General features: G+C 45.3%; 2 protein-coding genes across 7 annotated transcripts in view; both read right to left on the bottom strand.

Moving 5' to 3' along the window:
- The window catches only part of RASSF5 (Ras association domain family member 5), a 53,710-nt gene extending 45,242 nt beyond the window's left edge, over positions 1–8,468 (bottom strand). Inside the window, exon 1 of the mRNA XM_033917921.1 lies at positions 8,146–8,468. Within this exon, the coding sequence (XP_033773812.1) occupies positions 8,146–8,392 (247 nt within the window). The 5' untranslated portion in view covers positions 8,393–8,468. The remainder of the gene's footprint in view (positions 1–8,145) is intronic.
- Positions 8,469–17,388: 8,920 nt separating this feature from the next.
- Positions 17,389–20,164, bottom strand: part of IKBKE (inhibitor of nuclear factor kappa B kinase subunit epsilon) — a 33,703-nt gene continuing 30,927 nt past the window's right edge. For 5 of the 6 annotated variants that reach the window (XR_004536774.1, XM_033918084.1, XM_033918086.1 and 2 more), the window contains one exon: positions 18,919–20,151. Coding sequence is in view for 4 of the 6 variants with exons in the window: in XM_033918084.1 (XP_033773975.1) it covers positions 20,118–20,151 (34 nt within the window). In the remaining 2 variants the exon portion in view is untranslated. Of the gene's footprint in view, positions 17,461–18,918; positions 20,152–20,164 lie in introns of those variants that run through there. The other variant, XR_004536773.1, reaches the window with a different exon arrangement.

Raw genomic sequence — 20,164 nt, 5'->3', positions numbered from 1 at the left:
GAGTACTGCGTCCACCACTGGTTGCCATATATGAAGAAGGACACGGTACTATTCGAAAGGGTCCAGAGAAGAGCAAACAAGATGGTTAAGGGGCTGGAGGAGTTGCCGTACAGCAAAAGATTAGAGAAACTGGGTCTTTTCTCCCTCGAACAGAGAAGATTGAGAGGGGACATGATTGAAACATTCAAGATACTGAAGGGAATAGACTTGGTGGAAAAGGACAGGTTGTTCACTCTGTCCAAGGCAGGGAGAACGAGAGGACACTCTCTAAAATTAAAAGGGGATAGATTCCGTACGAACGTAAGGAAGTTCTTCTTCACCCAGAGAGTGGTGGAAAACTGGAACGCTCTTCCAGAGGCTGTCATAGGGAAAAACACCCTCCAGGGATTCAAGAGGAAGTTATACAAGTTCCTGCTGAACCGGAACATACGCAGTTAGGGCTAGTCTCAGGGAGCTGGTCTTTGACAAGAGGGCCACCGCGTGAGTGGACCACTGGTCTGACCCAGCAGCGTCAATTCTTATGTTCACAATACTTTAACAACTTTGTATATCTGTGTCATTACCAAATTTAAGTTACTTCATTAGTTATTCCCGTTTCTGGTCTGGGCACTACCTTTCTCCTCTGAGAATACTGACCGTTTAACTCCGTTTCTCTTTTACCCAGTTCTTAATCCACAATAGTTCACTGCCTCCTATCCCATGACTTTCTAATCTCCTCAGGAGTCATTCATGATGTACTTTATCAAATGTCTTCTCAGTATCAACTGACTCATCTTTAGCCACATATTTATTTAATGTCTTCAAAGAAATGTAGTGGATTGCTGAAACAAGATTTTCCCTGGCTAAAGTCATGTTGGCCTTGTCCCATTAATCCACTCTTATTTTATGCTCAGTCATGTGTTCTTAATAGTCTACCATTTTCCCTGACACCGAGGTCAGGATCACCTCTGAAAACCTTTTTAAGGATTGGCATTGCATGGGCCACACTAATAGCTCTGCAAGTTAATTATTATTCTTTTTTTTTTTTTTAGTCCTATCAGCACTCTGGGAATGTGGTAACAGCGGTTAATGTAGCTGGTTTTTAAAAAGGTTTGGACAAGTTCCTGGAGGAAAAGTCCATAGTCTGCTGTTGAGAAAAAAAGACATGCTTGCCCTGAATTGGTGGCATGGAATGCTGCTACTCTTTGGGTTTTGTCCAGGTACTAGGGACCTGGATTGGCCACCATGAGAATGGGCTACTGGGCTTGATGGACTATTGGTCTGACCCAGTGGGGCTATTCTTATGTTCAGGTGGAAATTGCTGCTCACCAGCACACTTTTCAAGAGGTATGCAGGAACAGGGGGGTGTTCGTCAGTGATGTCAGGTGCCACCATCCTGGTCACCAACTTCCCCCCCCCCAAGCTTCTTATCTTTCTACCTAAACACTCATTCCCCCCCCCCCTCTTCTCCCTGTCTTCTGCTCACAACCTCAGGATCATCTTTGACTCTTCTCTCTCTTCTCCGCTCAGATCCAACAAACCGCTAAAGCCTGTCACTTTTCAAGGACTGCCCTGAACATGCCTCCTTGAAATATATGTCACAGCCCGCTTTCTTACACACATGCTGATTTACATATACATTTGCTTTCTACAAGCTTGTAGACTTGCAACACCTCCATCCCTTTTCCAATTTTTATAACTGCCAAGAGTTCCCTTGACATCTTGTTTTGACAGTGATCCACACTTGGGTCATCCCTTGGCTTTCCCCTAGCCCTCTCCTAAACCCAGAAAATCTTGCTGAGTCCCCCCCCCCCCCTTTATTCAAATGTACCCGACAAGCATAGGCTTTCTTCTTGATGTCTTATCGCCATAGCTTGAACATTTGAGGACCTGCTAAGTCTGGGTTCAACTGGCTTTCAGTTTCTAAATATTCAAGGCAGTGGCAACTGCCAGAAGGATGCTGGGCTATATAAAGAGAGGCGTAGCAAGTAGAAGGAAGAAGGTGTTGATGCCCCTGTACAGGTCATTGGTAAGGCTCCACTTGGAGCATTGTGTTTAGTTTTGGAGACAGTATCTAGAGAAGGATGCAAGAAGACTTGAAGCGGTCCAGAGGAGGGCGACGAAAATGATAGGAGGCTTACGCCAGAAGACGTATGAGGAGAGACTGGAAGCCCTGAATATGTATACCCTAGAGGAAAGGAGAGACAGGGGAGATATGATTCAGACGTTCAAATACTTGAAGGGTATTAACATAGAACAAAATCTTTTTCAGAGAAAGGAAAATGGTAAAACCAGAGGACATAATTTGAGGTTGAGGGGTGGTAGATTCAGGGGCAATGTTAGGAAATTCTACTTTACGGAGAGGGTGGTGGATGCCTGGAATGTGCTCCCGAGACAGTAAAACTGTGACCGAGTTCAAAGAAGCGTGGGATGAACACAGAGGATCTAGAATCAGAAAATAATATTAAAAATTGAACTAAGGCCAGTACTGGGCAGACTTGCACGATTTGTGTCTGTATATGGCCATTTGGTGGAGGATGGGCTGGGGAGGGCTTCAATGGCTGGATGGGATGGAGTTGGTTTTAACGAAGATTTCAGCCGTTGGAACTCAAGCACAGTACCGGGTAGAGCTTTGGATTCTTGCCCAAAAATAGCTAAGAAGAAAAAATTTAAATTGAATCAGGTTGGGCAGACTGGATGAACCATTCAGGTCTTTATCTGCCGTCATCTACTATGTTCCTATGTTCCTGAAATGTATACGAAACTGAAATTGGGAAGAAGAGGCGATTCAGGGGTTTCCTCACTTATCGAGTCTGGCAAGGCTGGGAAATTCCTCTCTCAGTGGATGCCTCTTAATCTAAGAGAAAAGCCTTTCTGCCAGGGTTTGTGTTTTTTTACAAATTATTTTTAATGGTTGTGTATTTCAAGGAAAACAATATATAAAAATCCCCTATTGGCTTCTTTTTTTCATGAAGAACTTGATGAAAACAGATTGTGTGTGTGTGTGTGTGGGGGGGGGGGTGGTGTTGGTGTTTCTGCTCTGGTTTAACAACCTTCAAACTGATTCCTACCATTCTAGATGAAGTGTTACTGCTCACAAATCCTTATTTTGACCTGCTCCAGTCTCACTATTGTTCTCAAATGTGTCATGATTTTTAGATCTGACAATCCAGGTTTTTTGTTGTTTTTTTTTTGGGGGGGGGCGGCTATTGTACTCAACTTTTGAGTGTGTAGTGCAGGGGTAGGGAACTCCGGTCCTCGAGAGCCGTATTCCAGTTGGGTTTTCAGGATTTCCCCAATGACTATGCATGAGATCTATTTGCATGCACTGCTTTCAATGGGGAAATCCTGAAAACCCGACTGGAATGCGGCTCTCGAGGACCGGAGTTCCCTACCCCTGGTGTAGTGACTGGTAATAGAGTTCTAATAAATATAGATATTCATGGATCTACAAGAACACTAGTCAACCTTAGCTAAGCTACGACTAATTATAACATAGCGAGAGGGACTTTGGTGGGCTGCAAGACAAGTGTTCAAATCACTGGTGTTCCCTGCACAGACCTGTCCTTCAAGCACTAGAGATGTGGATTTTATTATTGCCATAATATAACAGCATAACGTATGTTTCAGAATTTGGAAAACAGCTTTTTATCTGGGGGTTTCTTATGGTAAAGAGTATTTCTAAGGCATTAGCATCCAGTGTACCAGCCAAGCAGACCCAAGCTTATATTATATCATTGGGCAGTTCCCCTCCCCCTTTAGTGGCCACTGGGACAGTGTTTGGTTAATGACTTCCCTAGAAGCAGCCATCGTGCCCCTCCAGATGGGGGTTCAATTTCCATCTTATCAGGGCTAAAGAAAAAAAAAAAACAACCCTATTAATGTCAATTTGTTGTTGACAATCTGAAAACAGCAGACTCGTTATAAAGAGTCATTATGCCAAGAAACTCTGACATTAATCACTGGAAATTATGCCATAGATTTGAGACAACCCCACTGGGAGCTGTCTCGCTCCAAGGAGCGTCCGCTAAGGACAGGCGAGGTCTCCTGCTTCATTCAACACCCAACTGCAGGTATAACTGGGCAATCACAAAATGCTCTGAAAAGAAGAGACACCCCACCACCAAACGGATGCAAGGCAACTCGGAGCTGTGTATTAAGGACACCGATATATTAGACACACGCTTCCCACTATCAGCTCTGGTCCCAGAGATCATAAGAACATAAGAATAGCCTTAACTGAGTCAGACCAATGGTCCATTAAGCCCAGTAGCCCATTCTCATGGTGGCCAATCCACATCACTAGTACCTGGCCAAAACCCAAGAAGTAGCAATATGCCACGCTACCAATCCAGGGCAAGCAGTGGCTTCCCCCATGTCTTTCTCAATAACAGACTATGGACTTTTCCTTCAGGAACTTGTCCAAACCTTTCTTAAAACCAGCTACGCTAGCCGCTCTTACCGCAACCTCTAGCAACGCGTTCCAGAGCTTAACTATTCTCCAAGTGAAAACACATTTCCTCCAGGGATTTCTTCCACCTCCCTATTAAGGACACTTAAGAAACAAGACATGCTAGCACACCAACCTCCAATTCCTTCCTCTAGCTGCATCATCTGAACTAGACCAAGACCACAAACCAGAATTCAATAACTTGGAAATTTAGTTTTAATGAACCTTCCCCTCCCCCCCCCCCCCCCCAAGTATAAAAGGAGACAGAATACGCTAGGGTACAACAGCTGGAGAAAATACCCACCCTCCCTCTCTGCTCCCAATTTCATATTGCTTCAGCTGCGTCTGTCAGATTTCCATCCATTTGGGAAAGAGTTTACCAGCGACACCTCCCTATTTGCCAGACCAGTAGTCAATTAAAGGGGGGGTGATTTAAAGAAGATTATTCACATGCACAGATGCCAACATTTTGATAATTCGAGGGGTGCCAAACAATACAAGTTACCCCTCTCCAGAAACAATTAAAGAGCCTATTTAAAATTAGGGGTGCTCAGCACCCACAAACCTAGCTCTTATGTTCCCATGACTAAAGGAAGGCAACACCCACCACAGGATTATGGTCAAACAGACACACTTAAGATCTTACACAACTGTACATGGTCCTTGGGGCACACCCAGACACTCCAGATTTCTATCTGCAGTAAACAAGCATGCAAGGTTTCCCTATTTTCAGGCATATCCTTTGTGGCTATTCCGGAAAGAGCCAAGAAGCACTGATTTAGACCAGTGTTTCTCAACGCGATCCTGGAGTACCCCCTTGCCAGTCAGGTTTTCAGGATATCCACAATAAATATGCACAAAAGAAATTTGCATATAATGGAGACAGTGTATGCAAATCAAGTTTATGCAAATTCATTGTGGATATTCTGAAAATCTGACTGGCAAGGAGGTACTCTTGGACCGAGTTGAGAAACACCAATTTAAACCACTGAAACATTTTTTTCCTCCCCCCCCCCCCACTTTCTCACCTTATGTTCTTTATATTGTACATAACTACTTACAAAGAAACGTGAAGGCAGATGACACCTTATTTGGAATATTGCGTACAATTCTGGAGGCCTCATCTTCAAAAAGATATAAAAAAGGATGGAGTCGGACCAGAGGAAGGCTACTAAAATGGTGTGTGGTCTTCATCATAAGGCTTATGGGGACAGACTTAAAGATCTAAATCTGTATACTTTGTAGGAAAGGCAGGAGAGGGAAGATATGATAGAGACATTTAAATACCTATGTAATATAAATGTGTACGAGACAAGTCTCTTTCATTTGAAAGAAGCTCTGGAATGAGGGGGCATAGGATGAAGTTAAGAGGTGATGGGCTCCGGAGTAATCTAAGGAAACACTTTTTTACAGAAAGGGTGGTAGATGCATGAAACAGTCTCCCGGAAGAGGTGGTGGAGACAGAGACTGTCTGAATTTAAAGAAGGTATGGGATAGGCACGTGGGATCTCTGAGAAAGGAAGAGATAATGGTTACTGGGGCAGACTGGATGGGCCATTTGGCCTTTATCTGCCATCATGTTTCTACGTTTCTATAACCATAAAGCTCTATGACCTCACAATGTAAAAAGACTTAGCCTATAGAAAGAGGTGATGCAAATGCTAAGAGCCTTAGCCAATAGGGAAAGGAGATAGTGGGTGCTGTGCATGGGCCATTTGGCCTTTATCTGCCGCCATGTTTCTATGTTTCTAAGAGCGTCTGCCTATCCAGTCTGCCCATCCATGCCATCTACTCTCCTCTCAACTTAAAAAAGGGGCTTTTATCGAGATGAATTACAACAATCAACAAAAATAGATCAGTCGGATTCAGAATTAAGCAACTTTCTTGGCACGACGTACAATGGGGTCCTAAATTTTGAGGTTATTTTGCCACTGAAGCTGAAAAGAGTGTTACGTATCTTATTTTGTTAAATGCCAATTTGCAGAAATTAAATTCTCCATTTCTGACATGGTTTCAGATCAATCCACATCATTTTCTTGGTTGGGCCGAGAACTTTTGGGCACCTGCTCTTATTTCGTGGTTTTTTGCGCCGACCGCAATGGTATCAGCTCTCACGCTCACAGAAGTCCTATGAGCATCAGAGCTGTTACTGCTGCAGCCAGTGCTACTGTTTTATAAGGAGGGGGTGAGGGGGGGATAATGCCATTGACAGGTTAGAGACAAAACAAACCAAAAGATCATTTCAAGCAGCATAACTGACATTCATGCATTAAAATGCAGCACAGGAAAAAAAAATATCTGATTTTATTGGATAGCTTGTACAATGCATATGATACCGCTAGGACAGGGAGCACGTTTCCATTAAAAAGGGGGTTGGGGGGGGAATACCAGATGGCCGAGGTCCCATCTGTCAGACTGGGCACATGAGGCAGAATCAGCGAGACCCAAACAGCAAGAGAAAAGCCAAAGCTGCAACAAAACAGACTCGATAAAGGACAACTTGATCGTTTGTCCGTCCCCCTCCCCCCCCCCCCGTACCCCTAAAATCCCTATAGAACATCCCGAGAACTTAGGTGAGTTTCAGCCTCTTTGGCAGCTCTGCGATATCCAAGGCAGGAAACAAGATGGCAAACTGGCATAAAAGCCAGCGTTTTGCCACCTAGCGAGTCCCGACCAGTGCTTTGAAAAAGAGAAGCTGCCAGGATTTGAGGAGACAAAGTCCCTCCCAATCAGTCTTGGTTTTTAAAGTCCTTGCTTACAGTCATCGCTCAAGTATGCTCACTATTTTATGAGAAAAGCGTTGGCACCAGACAGGGCTGAGATCTAGCAAAGTTCTCCTTACTTTATAGCCCCTTCCCATGGCAGGGTTCGCTGGACCAGGGCTCCTCCCCCGGCATTACACCTATAGGCCCTGGATCTAGCCTCCCCTCCCCCCCCCCCCCACCTCCATATTGCACATGATGGGGGACTCCCTTCCCTAAAGTCACCTCCTCTCATGTTTAGTAATTTGATCCCATCACTTTTTGCATTATTTATTTGAATGGATTTATTGTTATATTGATCATTGTAAGCTGCATTTTGGATCCAGAACACAGTTTATGGGGGTGGGGGGGGGGGAGGCTAAACTAAAGATCGGAGGCTGGAATGGGACCCATTGGGCTGCCAAAGACATTGCATCTAGGCTTTACTGTTACTCAGGACACATACTCCCTCCCTCCCTTCCCCCCTTGGCTTGAGTTATCACCCCTCCACAAAGAACTTTACCTGCAGGGGCCAAGATTATCCCAAGAAAGCAATCAATGCTGAAGTCCCCCTGCAGTTCCCAATAAAACCAGATTGCTTCCATATACAGCTAGGGAAATATACTGTATGTATATCTCTCCCCTCCCCCCCCTCAAAGGTCAGTCTTTCCGTCAAATCATATCCCAGAATCCAGAGTCCCCCCAACACCCACAAACCCGGGTTGCTTCCTTTAGTCTTAAGCGAAGCTCTGAGCCTGGGGATAACCTTAGTCAGGGACTTAGGGTAAAACCTGGCCTGGATCAGCCATGACAGCTATGGGGGGGGGGGGGGGTGGACGGGCACTGACATCCTTCCCCGAGGAGCAGCCCCCGATCCTATCAGCTACAAAGTACACAAGCATCCCGCGCATTGACCTATAGAAATCTATAGGTGCCCTTGCAAAGAATGGCGGTGGATCCGGGGTCGGTACTCACGCTCGCAGCGCAGCGCCTGCCCGTGCACCGGCCGCCCGCACAGGTCGCACCAGCCCCGCCAGCCCGGGCAGCCGCCGAAGCGGTGGCCGTCGCCCGTCTCCCGGGGCACTCGCGGATCCCGCGGCTGCTCGAAGATGGTCCGCACGTCGGGGAGGCGAGCCGAACCCCTGGCGGGCCGGAGCCGAAGTCGCCGGTGCATCTGCAGCCCCTGCACCGAGAGCCGCTGCTGCACGGCCGGGGACGCCATGATCGGGCCGGGGCAGCCCGGCTTAACCGCCCGTCGCCCCCGCTCTTAAAGGGCCCGCCCGGCTTCGGCTCCACCCCCGGGATGGGGAGGGGGGAGTGTGCAGGGAGGAATCCAGGATGCGGGGAAGAGCTTATCAAAGGGAGCCTCCCCCTTCCCCATCACACCAGAATGCAGGTGAGGAAGAGCTGGGGGAGAAAAGGGAAGGTCTCGGGGGGGGGGGGGAGAAACATTTGCTGTTGTGCCCATCTGAACATTTCTACAGCCCCTCAAGCTCTGGTTTCAGCATAGGCGCAGGGGGGTCAAAGTACCTCCTCCAGGGCTGCAATGAATATGCATGAGAGCTATTAGCATACAACGAAAACAGTGCATGCAAAGAGATCTCATTCATATTCATTGGGGAAATCCTGAAAACTGGAGGAGGGACTTTGACACCCCTGATAGGGGCAGTTTGGGGAGGGGGTTGCAAAGGGTAAGGAAGCCATACTGGCAGTTTGGGGGGAGGATGATCAGGAACATGTGGTGATCATAGCAGGGAAAGCTTCTTCTCCCCAACTACACCTAGGGGTGTCCTCAGGTGTTATTGGGGGGTCAAGGTGGAGAAGCCTCTTGTGGACTCTGCAAACTTGGCATCTTCATCCTGTGTGGAAAGTGCGTGGAGGGGGGAGATGAAAAGGGTAGGAAAGTGTGGGGGTGGGGGAGAGAAAACAGCTCATCCCATTCCAGGTCTATTCCAAGAGCTGGTGGTTTTCCTTGAGAGGCTAAAACCTCACCTTCCTACAAAGTGCTCAAGGGTCCAAAGCAGGCAGGTGGATCCGGTATCTTACCTTAAAGTTAAAAAGAAAACAAGCTAATTAACCTACAAATTAGAAACATAGAAAATGACGGCAGAAAAGGGTCATAGCCCATCAAGTCTGCCCACACTAGTAACCCTCCCCAAACTACCCTCCAAGTGGTCACCCTCTGATGGTATCACCTCTACACTACCCTCGTAGAGATCTGACGTGGACATCCCATTTTTTCTTAAAATCTTGTACGCTGCTGGCCACGATTACCTGCACCAGGAGCCCGTTCCAATGGTCAACCACTCTTTCTGTGAAGATATACTTCCTGGTATCCCCATAAAATTTCCCGCCCCTAATTTTCAGTGGATGTCCTCTTGTGTCCAAGGGTCCTTTGAGAAAGAAAATATCGTCTTCCACCTCGATGCGACCAGTGATATACTTAAATGTTTCAATCATGTCACCCCTTTCCCTACGTTCTTCGAGAGAGTAAAGCCGCAATTTGTTCAGCCTATCCTCGTACGAGAAATCCTTGAGCCCCAAGATCATCCTGGTGGCCATTCGCTGAACCGACTCAACTCTCAGCACATCTTTACGGTAATGTGGCCTCCAGAATTGCGCACAATACTCCAGATGAGGTCTCACCATGGTTCTGTACAATGGCATTATGACCTCCGGCTTCCAGCTAACAAAACTACGAATCCAGCCCAGCATTTGTCTAGTCTTGGATGAAGCCTTCTCCACCTGAATGGCAGTTTTCATATCTTCACTAATGATCACCCCTAAATCCCGTTCTGCTTCAGTCCTAGCCAAGGTCTCGCCATTCAGTGTGTATGTTCTGTTCGGATTATTGTTGCCAAGGTGCATGACTTTGCATTTTTTTGCATTGAAGCCCAGCTGCCACGTCGTGGACCAATGTTCCAGTAAGAACAGGTCTTGCTTCATGGTGTCGGACAAATCATTTTTACTTACAGTGTTACATAATTTGGCATCGTCAGCGAATAATGCAATTTTACCTTGAAGCCCCTGAGTCAGGTCTCCTATGAATATGTTGAAAAGAATCGGACCCAGGACCGAGCCCTGCGGCACTCCACTTGTCACCCTCGACGATTTTGAGAATGTACCGTTAACCAACATCCTCTGAAGTCTACCACTTAGCCAGTCATAGACCCATGCAATTAGCGTTACAACTAATCCCATTGATTTCATCCGCATTAAAATTAACATATGTAAAGTCAATTAACCAACAATAAAAGCTGTATATATGAAAGCAAACCAAAAAAATGCCAGAAAGTATCCAACATGACCTTCTTGGCCCCCAGTTTATTTTCTGTGCCCTTTGCTCCTCTATGGTGACCCTCTAGGGCCATTTTCCAATCTGCTCGAAGCACCTCCATCTCATCACCCTGAAGCCCTTTACCTGCTGACCACTGAGCCCGTCCCCCATCCTACCTTGCAGGTATACTCACAGGAAAAAATGCATCTGTCCTTAGTATCGATCATTGCATTGGTTGCCCGTGGAGGCACGAGTAATGTTCAAGTTTTCATGCCTTTGTTTCAAGTTAGTCTGGGCATTGGCCCCTACCTACCTGTTATCTCATTTCATACTATATAATCCCATGAGGGTAACCAGGAATTGTAACTTATTTGCATATCCAAAGATTTTAGGCTGTAAATTTAGGTCTTTTTTAGACAGGACGCTTCCATTTCAAGCAAGTAAACAACAGTCCTGGTTGGGTAACTATATTAGCGGAGCCATGCTGTCCTATGGTGCCTTCCGAAAAGAAATTAAGACAGTACTATTTGATAAATTTATCTCTTAATTCGAGATTTTATTCTCAACATAATAATTTTACTGTCTTAACTTAAATTTTTTACTGCCCTTTTAGTTAATATGCTGTATTCTTACCGTTACTATTTTGGATTTTTCTTTTGTGTAAACTGCCTAGAGTTCTTTGGATTGAGGCGGTATAGAAAAATAAAGTTATGTTATATGTTATGTAGTTAAGCTTTTTCTACATTTTTTGCACTTGTTCAGTTTGTTTCACGTTTGTATTGTAATAAAATATGTTTAAAGGCACAGTACGTAATAGACGTAACATCTATTCACTTGGAGGTCAACCGCATTAAAATCAAGTTATTCTGGACTGTAAATCGCTTTGTAGATTAAATTGCTGAGGGCATCAGCTTTCTGTTGCATTTTCGGGTTTCCTCTGTTTTACAGGCTAACAGGAGGGGGTGGGGGTGGGGGTGGGGGATGTCTCAGAAGTTTCCAAAGCAAAGAAATTCCCTACTGAGAAAATTTTCTCAGAGCTCAGGCACTAGCGATGGTCAGAGCTTTACCCACAAACTGCCCCCAGAAAAGTCCAAGGGGATTTTTAAAAATGACGATCAGAGCATTTCTTGTGCCTGCTTGAGTAAACCAAATTATGGTGAACTTGACAGTCTCTGGACAGTCCTGGAAAGAAGGAAGAGATGGGGCTTAATATGATGTAGGTTCATATCAAGCATTAGCAATCGCTTAGAAAAGGGGCTGATGCAGAACCTACCACAGGCACAAAGACCTGGTGAAGCTTGAAGAATAGTCTGAAATCTGGCAGCTAAAATTGAATGCTAAGAAATGCAAGGTCATGCATTTGGGCTGTAAAAACCAGAGGGAACGGTACAGTTTAGGGGGTGAAGAACTTATGTGCACGACAGAAGAGCGGGACTTGGGCGCGATTGTATGTGATGATCTTAAGGTGGCCAAACAGGTTGAAAAGGTGACGGTGAAAGCTAGAAGGATGATAGGTTGCATAGGGAGAGGTATGGCCAGTAGAAAAAAGGAGATATTGATGCCTCTGTATAAGACTCTGGTGAGACCTCAATTAGAATATTTTGTACAAGTCTAAAGGCTGCACCTTCAAAAAGATATACATAGGATGGTCCAGTGGAAGGCTACTAAAATGGTGTGTGGTCTTCGTGATAAGGCATTTGGGGACAGACTTAAAGATCTCAAGCTGTATACTTTGGAGGAAAGATGGGAGAGGGGGAGATATGATCTTTTCAGCAAAGGTGAAAGCGCATTTATTCTGCAACTTGACCTCAGCAGTGCGTTCGACCTAGTAGACCACGAAATCATGCTACTATGCCTTGACGCAATAGGAATCTCAGGAAAGGTAATGAAATGGTTCCAAGAATTCCTAACAAATAGATCCTACCGAGTAACCACCAACGGAAACTACTCCAACCCATGGAAAAACCCGTCAGGGGTACCCCAAGGCTCCCCTCTATCTCCCACATTATTCAACATCTACCTCGCATCCCTAGGTCACCTACTACAAAAATTAAACTTAAAACACTATATATACGCAGAAGATATATCAATCCTAATCCCCTTAAATGACATCACAAATGAAACTATAGATAACCTCTCACACACAATGACAGAAATTGAAAAATGGACCACCAGCTTCAAACTAAAACTAAACACAGAGAAAACAAAAGTCTTTTTGGCAAGCCCCAACAACAAAATAACAAAAACATCGTTAAAAATAAACGGCCATGAATACCCAATCGCCAAAACCATAAAAATACTGGGCATCACTCTAGATACTCACTTAACCATGGTTGACCACACAAACCTACTGGTGAAGAAATGCTTTTACACGCTGTGGAAGCTAAGAACTATTAAAAAATACTTTGACACAACATCCTTCAGATTACTGGTGCAGTGGCTGATCCTATCCACACTAGATTACTGCAACATCGCCTACCTGGGTATCCCCAAAAACACAGTACAAAAATTAAGATTAGTGCAAAACACTGCAGTTCGCTTGATCTTCGGACTGAGAAAAAAAGACCACATTAGCCCCTATTACAAGAAATTACACTGGCTGCCTGTGGAGGCGCGAATACTGTTCAAATTCGCCTGTATCTGCTACAAACAAGTCTGGGGCCTTGCACCTTCCTACCTGCAAACTCGCTTCACTCTACACAACCCCACACGAACAATCAGAAACAAAACATCTTTGCATACCCAAAGATCACAGGCTGCAAATACAAATCCTTCCTAGACAGAACCTTCATGTTCCAAGCAAACAGACAGCAATCCTGGCTGGGAAACCACATAAATAAAGCCAGACAGACCTACAACGCATTCCGAAAATCAATTAAAACCGCTCTATTTGACAAACTCCTTGCTTAATCAGATGACCTCTCTCAGGTATTCTTTCCCCTTTCAACCCCAATGTATTATGTAACATCTTTCTTCTTTCATATATTCATCCTTCTCCAATTTACTATGTAACATCCTTCTTCTTGCATTTTGTAATTCGCTGATTGTCCAGCCTTCTTTCTATGTGAACCACCTAGAAGTCAGTTTGACCATGGCGGTATAGAAAAAGAAAGTTATTATTATTATTATATGATAGAGACATTTAAATACGATCAGCAAAAAAATTTTGTTTTGTTCTTTTTCTGGCTCCCTGTGCACAGTGATGGCTTTGGTCCCGTTTTGAAAAGTTACATTTTGAAAAGTGTGGAGTTTTTTGCCTTTGATACAGAGCAGGACTGGCTTAAGAACTCATTGGGTTGCCGTCCGTATATCGTTGATAAGTTGAGGCTTTTTCTCCACCTATTATAAATGTACTTTCATGGGGTATCTCCACCACTAGGCTAATAACAATTTTTTTGCTGATTGTATTTATATTTTGTTATTGCGATTTGGATTCTTGAGAGATGTTTAAATACCTATGTAATGTAAATGTGCATGAGTCGAGCCTCTTTCATTTGAAAGGAAGCTCTGGAGTGAGAGGGCATAGGATGAAGTTAAGAGGAGTAATCTGAGGAAATACTTTTTTTTTATGGAAAGGGTGGTAGATGCATGGAACAGTCTCCTGGAAGAGGTGGTAGAGACAGAGACAATGTCTGAATTCAAGAGGGCCTGGGATAGGCCCTTGGGATCTCTTAGAGGAAGAGATAATGGTTACTGCAGATGGGCAGACTGGATGGGCCATTTGGCCTTTATCTGCCATCATGTTTCTATGTTAGCAAAGTCTGCAAACACATTACTGGCTGCACGATGCAGGAAGGGGTCAATGCATATGTAACACACCTGGTATGGCACCCCGTTCTACCAGTACTTAAGAATCCATATCCACAACTTTATCTGTTATCGCGGGCTCTTTACTCACTTGTTTTTTTTTGTGTGTGTTATTGTGATTGTATCTGACGCTGATCTTGTCTTGCTCCGAGGCTATGTGTAGTTGTACCCTCACCACTTACGTACGGTCTTTAGTTAATTTCTGTTAATCACATCAAACTCATGGTGTATCGCGGTATATAAAGAACATGTTATTAAAATGAATGGGATGGAGGCTGTTGCTTATTCCACCCTGATGCTGAGAAGTTCACATAAATGAGCATAGTGCAAAAAATTTACCATCAGGGCTAAGAGGAAGAGAAGGTTTAGTTTAGCCTCCTGAATGGGGCAGAAAAGCTAAAAGCCCCCCTCCGAGATGATCCGCTGAGCTCTTGATTTCCTGGAGTCCCTTCAAACCCCTTGGGACAACCCAACGCCGTTGATCCCTCATCCCCTTAGATGACCCCCTGATCCTCCTAACTATTACTATTTATGCCTGCTCTCGTCAAGCAGGAGAGCATCCGTGCATGATGATGATGTCATTGCGTGGCATCCACGCATGTGCAGATGCCGTCCTGCCCAATGCGATTTCAAAGAAGCTTTTCAAAACCCGGACAAAGTGTCAGGTTTTGAAAAGCCTTCTGGACCCCCGGACATGTTCTCGAAAAGGACATGTCTGGGAAATCTGGACGTCAGGTAACCCTGTCTTTATGGGGTCAGGGGGAGGGGGGTTGGTACTTATTTTTGGGGGGAGGGGGTCCTAGGGGATTGGATGGTAAGGAATGATCCTTCATAGGGCATCTTACTTTAATGTCCCCTTCCTGTTAGTCCATGAGCCAGGAAGGGGGATGTTTTCGCTACTGGTCTGCAAATTACTGCCATGGTGTGGATTGTTTTTTCAGCAGCGCACACTTTTTAACAGGACAAAAATTTGCATGCTCAATAAATACTGCTTTGGCGCAGGAGACGCTGGGCACTGAGGCTCCAGGGCCTGTCTTTCAGCATCGACCCGTCAGCGTGTTAAGAGCTGTTCCTTTAAAAGCAACGCAGTGCTTTGCGAGCAAATTTATGATGTTGGCTCTGTTGCAACCACTAGGTCACCGGCTCAGTTCCTCTGTGTGAAGAGAGAAAGCAGGATGGAGAGAAATTATGCTCAGGAGAAAATGAGCTTACTAGAAACACCCCAATTCTAGGAGGAGCTGCGTAGATTTAGGAAGCAGCACCATGAGTAAATTTCAGTCTGGTTATGCGCTATTCTGTAAGTCAGCCCCCCCCCCCCCCCACACACACACATATATGTTATACAGAACCTATAGAAATGCTGATTCAGCAAACACAAAAAGTCACTCTTGTTTCGGAGCACAGGGATCTCAAAGTTCCTCCTTGAGGGCCGCAATCCAGTCAGGTTTTCAGGATTTCCCCAATGAATATGTATTGAAAGCAGTGCATGCACATAGATCTCATGCATATTCATTGGGGAAATCCTGAAAACCCGACTGGATTGCGGCCCTCAAGGAGGGACTTTGAGACCCCTGAAAGGAGAACGAGAGCATTCAGAAGCCGCTTGTTAAAAGCACATCTGCCCCTGATCCTGGTCTAAAGACACATAAGAATAGCCTCACTGGGTCAGACCAATGGTCCATAGAGCCCAGTAGCCCGTTCCCATGGTGGCCAATCCAAGTCACCAGTGCCTGGCCAAAACCCAAGGTGTAGCAATATTCTATGGTACCGATGCAGGGTAAGCAGTGGCTTCCCTTATGTCTTTCTCAATAATAGACTATGGACTTTTCCTCCCAGAACTTGTCCAAACCTTTCTTAAAACCAGCTACGATATCCGCTCTTACCTCAACCTCTGGCAATGCGTTCCAGAGCTTAACTATTCTCTGAGTGAAAAAAACACTTTTCCCCTATTGGTTTTAAAAGTATTTCCCTGTAACTTCATCGAGTGTCCCCTGGTCTTTGAATGGAAAATCGATCCACTTGTACCCGTTCTACTCCACTCAGGATTTTGTAGCCTTCAATCATATCTCCCCTCACCCTTCTTGTGTGTAAAACATCTGGTTACTAATGCCAGAAAAATCTTCATAGACTCCGCAGCAGTCCGGTTAATTTTAAATCTGAAAAAAAATCAGCTCATGTTACACCTTATTACCAAAGACTACATTGGTTACCAGTCAAGGCCAGAGTCAGATTTAAGTTTGGTTGTATATGTTATAAAGTCTTACATGGTTTAGCTCCTAATTTTTTATTCATTAATTCACAATTGTAATTTGTTTGCTTTTCCATCAGTAAAGGGTCATTTATACAAGAGCTATTTTCAACAACTCCTATCTTTCCAGGCAGCTTCTTGTGATTAGGAGTTCGCAAATCTGTTCGTTAGCTCTGACTTTTACCAGCAGTTCAGGAAATTATTGAAAACCTACTTATTTAAGACTTTCTTGTAATTTCTAGTTCGTTTTTATTGTCACTGTTTCAATGGTCTTTTGCAAACCACATAGAACATTTTTATGTTATGTCATATCTGCTGACCACTAGACCGCGGAGCTTGCTGACTTGGAAGGGCTGAACAAAGAATTCGGCTGGCAACGGTTTGATCTGGAAACTTGTAATTCTGGATACCTCACCCCTGCTTAGGTGCTTACAACTGGCCAAAATAGTTGAGAAGCTGAGTAGTTAGGCAGTGAAAAATAAACCACATCACTCCTCTCGTAGAAAAGGACCAGCAGGATTGTCCTTAAAATGGCGACTTTGACACAGAAATGGTTTTAGTTTGGGGTTCCTACCTTCTTACTAATACCATACACCTTAACGTAAGTCCTTCGTACCCCTCAGCAGCTTGGAGTTTACTAAGCATGCTGCAGAATGGATTACCCTTGACTTCAGGTTTGAATATTAACTTGTGAAATCTAAAGCAGGGTTGAAGATTTACTACTTTGAATTCATCAAGTAGGATTGATCAACGCAGGGCAGGTTACTGGCTGGACATGATGGAAGAGTTGTGACTTATTTCGTGCCTCTCTTGGTCTTGAACTGGGCTTTAGTGGTGGTTAGGTTCAGCCCAATCTTTAGCAGCTCTTTTCTGGGTAGAGCAGAGTTTGCATCTCGTATCTAGACAAGGACCAGTCACTGGATTTCCAGTGGCATTTCCTGAATAATGCTGTTGAAATCTGGACAGAAGAAAACCAAGAAAAGCATCCTCATTGGGGTCTCCAACAAAAAGTAAATCCCAAATGACCTCCAAACAGTCCTTATTAATTGCCCTTGTGAATAACAGCAGGGAAAACCCACAAAAAAGTCGTCAACCCTTTCCCTTATTTCTACAATATTACCATGAATACAGGATGTCCGGGGCGGTACTTGGAGAGACCTCCCAGGAAAGGGACTTGGGAGTTCTGATCGACAAGTCGATGAAGCCGTCCACATAGGGAAGGGAAACTTGCTTGATTTGTTCCACCTCCTCCATCCCACCCCACCCCATCCCCAAAAGACCCTCCACCCCCGAGACCACTGGTGTGCTTCCACATCCCCCCCGTGAACCGGCATCGCTCCCCCTCGCAAACGCCCGCCCGCCCAAACTGAAGCCTTACCCCCCCATCTGGCACCGGCATGCAGCACCTACCCACAGAAGGTGCCGGTGCTTGAAGATCATGCTGCTTGCCGGACTGGGCCTTGAGAATCTGCACATGCTCAAGGCCTTCTGGCTCTCGTTCTCTACGAGAATTTCGGAGAGAGGCAGGAGCCAGAAGGCCTTGAGCATGCACAGATGCTCAAGGCCCAGTCCGGGCCCGAAGCAGCACGATCTTCGGGCACCGGCACCTCCTGTGGGTTGGTGCTGCGTGCTGGTGCCAGATGGGGGGGTAAGGCTTCAGTTTGAGTGGGCGGGGTTCAAGAGAAGGGGCGATGGCAGTTAGCGGGGGGGGGGGGTGGCGTTCACGGGCGGTTTGCAAGTCACGATTTGCAAAAATGTTTTGCAAAACACTTGCAAAACGCGGTTTGACTGTAGTTACATTTTTAAATTCTGTTCGAATAGAGGCTGAAAACTTTGAGATGGAGGGAGAAAGCGTTTGGCCCTGGTCCCGATCCTTTTTACTCTAAATTTCTTTTGGATGAGTAACAGATCGCATAGGAAAACCGCTAAAGATAAACAGCATCAAACCAGCCGACAGAAACTTGCATCCACCCTCACACGCGCGAAAGGCCAGTTACCTCTGCTCCAAACCCCTGGCACATTTTCACCGACTTTCTCCACAGCCCTGATTTAAACCTTATGGTCTGTGCAGTGGCATAGCCAGGGTAGGAAGCGCCTGGGGCGGTTGTGACCCCCCCTCTCCCCCCACTCCTTCCGTACCCTTGCCACACTCGCACCCTTCCTTCCAACCCCATACTTCTAAATCTTCATCTGTGCGAGCAGCTTCTCTGGCTCGCTGCTCGCACTGGAGTTCCCTCTGACATCACTTCCTGGCCCCGCGACCCAGAAGTAATTTCAGAGGGAGCCTGGCCTCACACCTCACGTTTCTTTCTATGATAGCAGGGGCCCAATGGGAGGAGCCTTTAAACTCCAAATGCTGCTGGAATCAAACAATGATATTACAGTTATTTCTGACAAGCAATTCAGAGAGAGCAACTTCTTCTCATACAAGTATTTTATTATTTAAAAGGATTGCACAGGTTTCTAATTCAGTTCTTCCTGGAATCTCTATGAACTGTATTTCGAAACCTGGATTTTACACAGGAGCTAACCCTGGGGAAATATGAGCCCTGTGGAGCTGCAGTAAGACATTTTGGGGTGCAATTTAGTCAGACAAAATGGGGTTCCACAATGTGACGACTTCTAGCTACATTAGGAGGTGGTGTACCCTTCTGAGTTTTGGGAAGGGTCAAGTAAATCATATCTTCAAATCTACATGCATTCTCCCCGATATTCAGCAGTCCTCAGCCAGCTGGGAACGTACCACTTAGCTGGCTATCTGCCAAAATTCAGCAGTTGGCCGGCTGAGGCCTAAAAGGTGGGTCTATCTTTTGCCATTTTGCCTTACCTGACCACCCACTGAATATTGAGTTGGCTGGTTAAGTCCAAACCGCAAAATTCTGTCCCAGATTTTCAATGCTGGCCCGGCAATGAATATCCGGGATTGCCATGGACTGTGGGCAGTAGCTGGGCTGCCTCTCAGTCTCAATATTAAGGCCATTATTTTCATGCCAAAGTCCACCGTTACTTTGTATGCGCATCTGTTTTAAAGTGGCCAGTTTTGAAAGGGTATTGGCTTTCTATGGTACAATCCAAGTGGTTTAGATATTACGCACAGGTGTTTTCTCTGTCCTACACCACTTTGGTTATCTGAAAGTATGTATGGCCTTTTCAAAAATTATCATTTTATTTATATCCTACTTATATCCTAAGTGGTTTTACATTCAGGTACTTTATCATATTTCCCTATCTGTCCCGACGGGCTCAAACTCTATCTAGTGTACCTGGGGCAATGAGGGGATTAAGTGACTTACCCAGGGTCACAAGGAGCAGTGAGGGATTTGAACCCACAACCTCAGGGTGCTGAGGCTGTTGCTCTATCCACCGTGCCACACACTTAAAAAAAAAAAAAAAAAGTGCTTAGCACCCAGAACCCTGTCCCCCACCTTCGTATCTTTCCCCCTCTGGCTGGCTGCATCCTGGATCCTGTCAGCCACCCAAATTTCCTTTGTACCAAAGTGAAAGACGTGCAGGGGAATGTCTCTCTCGTGCTTTTGTAATGCTCCTCCATTTTTCTGGGGTATTTTTCACCCAAGTCACCAGTTCTTCTGAACATGCCTCGATTCTCATCAAAACTCAGACACCTGGTGCAGGGGTTACTCCACCCAACCTGTCGGAACAGA

The sequence above is a fragment of the Geotrypetes seraphini genome, chromosome 13, assembly GCF_902459505.1.
Source record: "Geotrypetes seraphini chromosome 13, aGeoSer1.1, whole genome shotgun sequence".
In the NCBI taxonomy this organism is placed as follows: Eukaryota; Metazoa; Chordata; class Amphibia; order Gymnophiona; family Dermophiidae; genus Geotrypetes; species Geotrypetes seraphini.
This window is presented reverse-complemented; position numbering and strand designations above follow the sequence as displayed.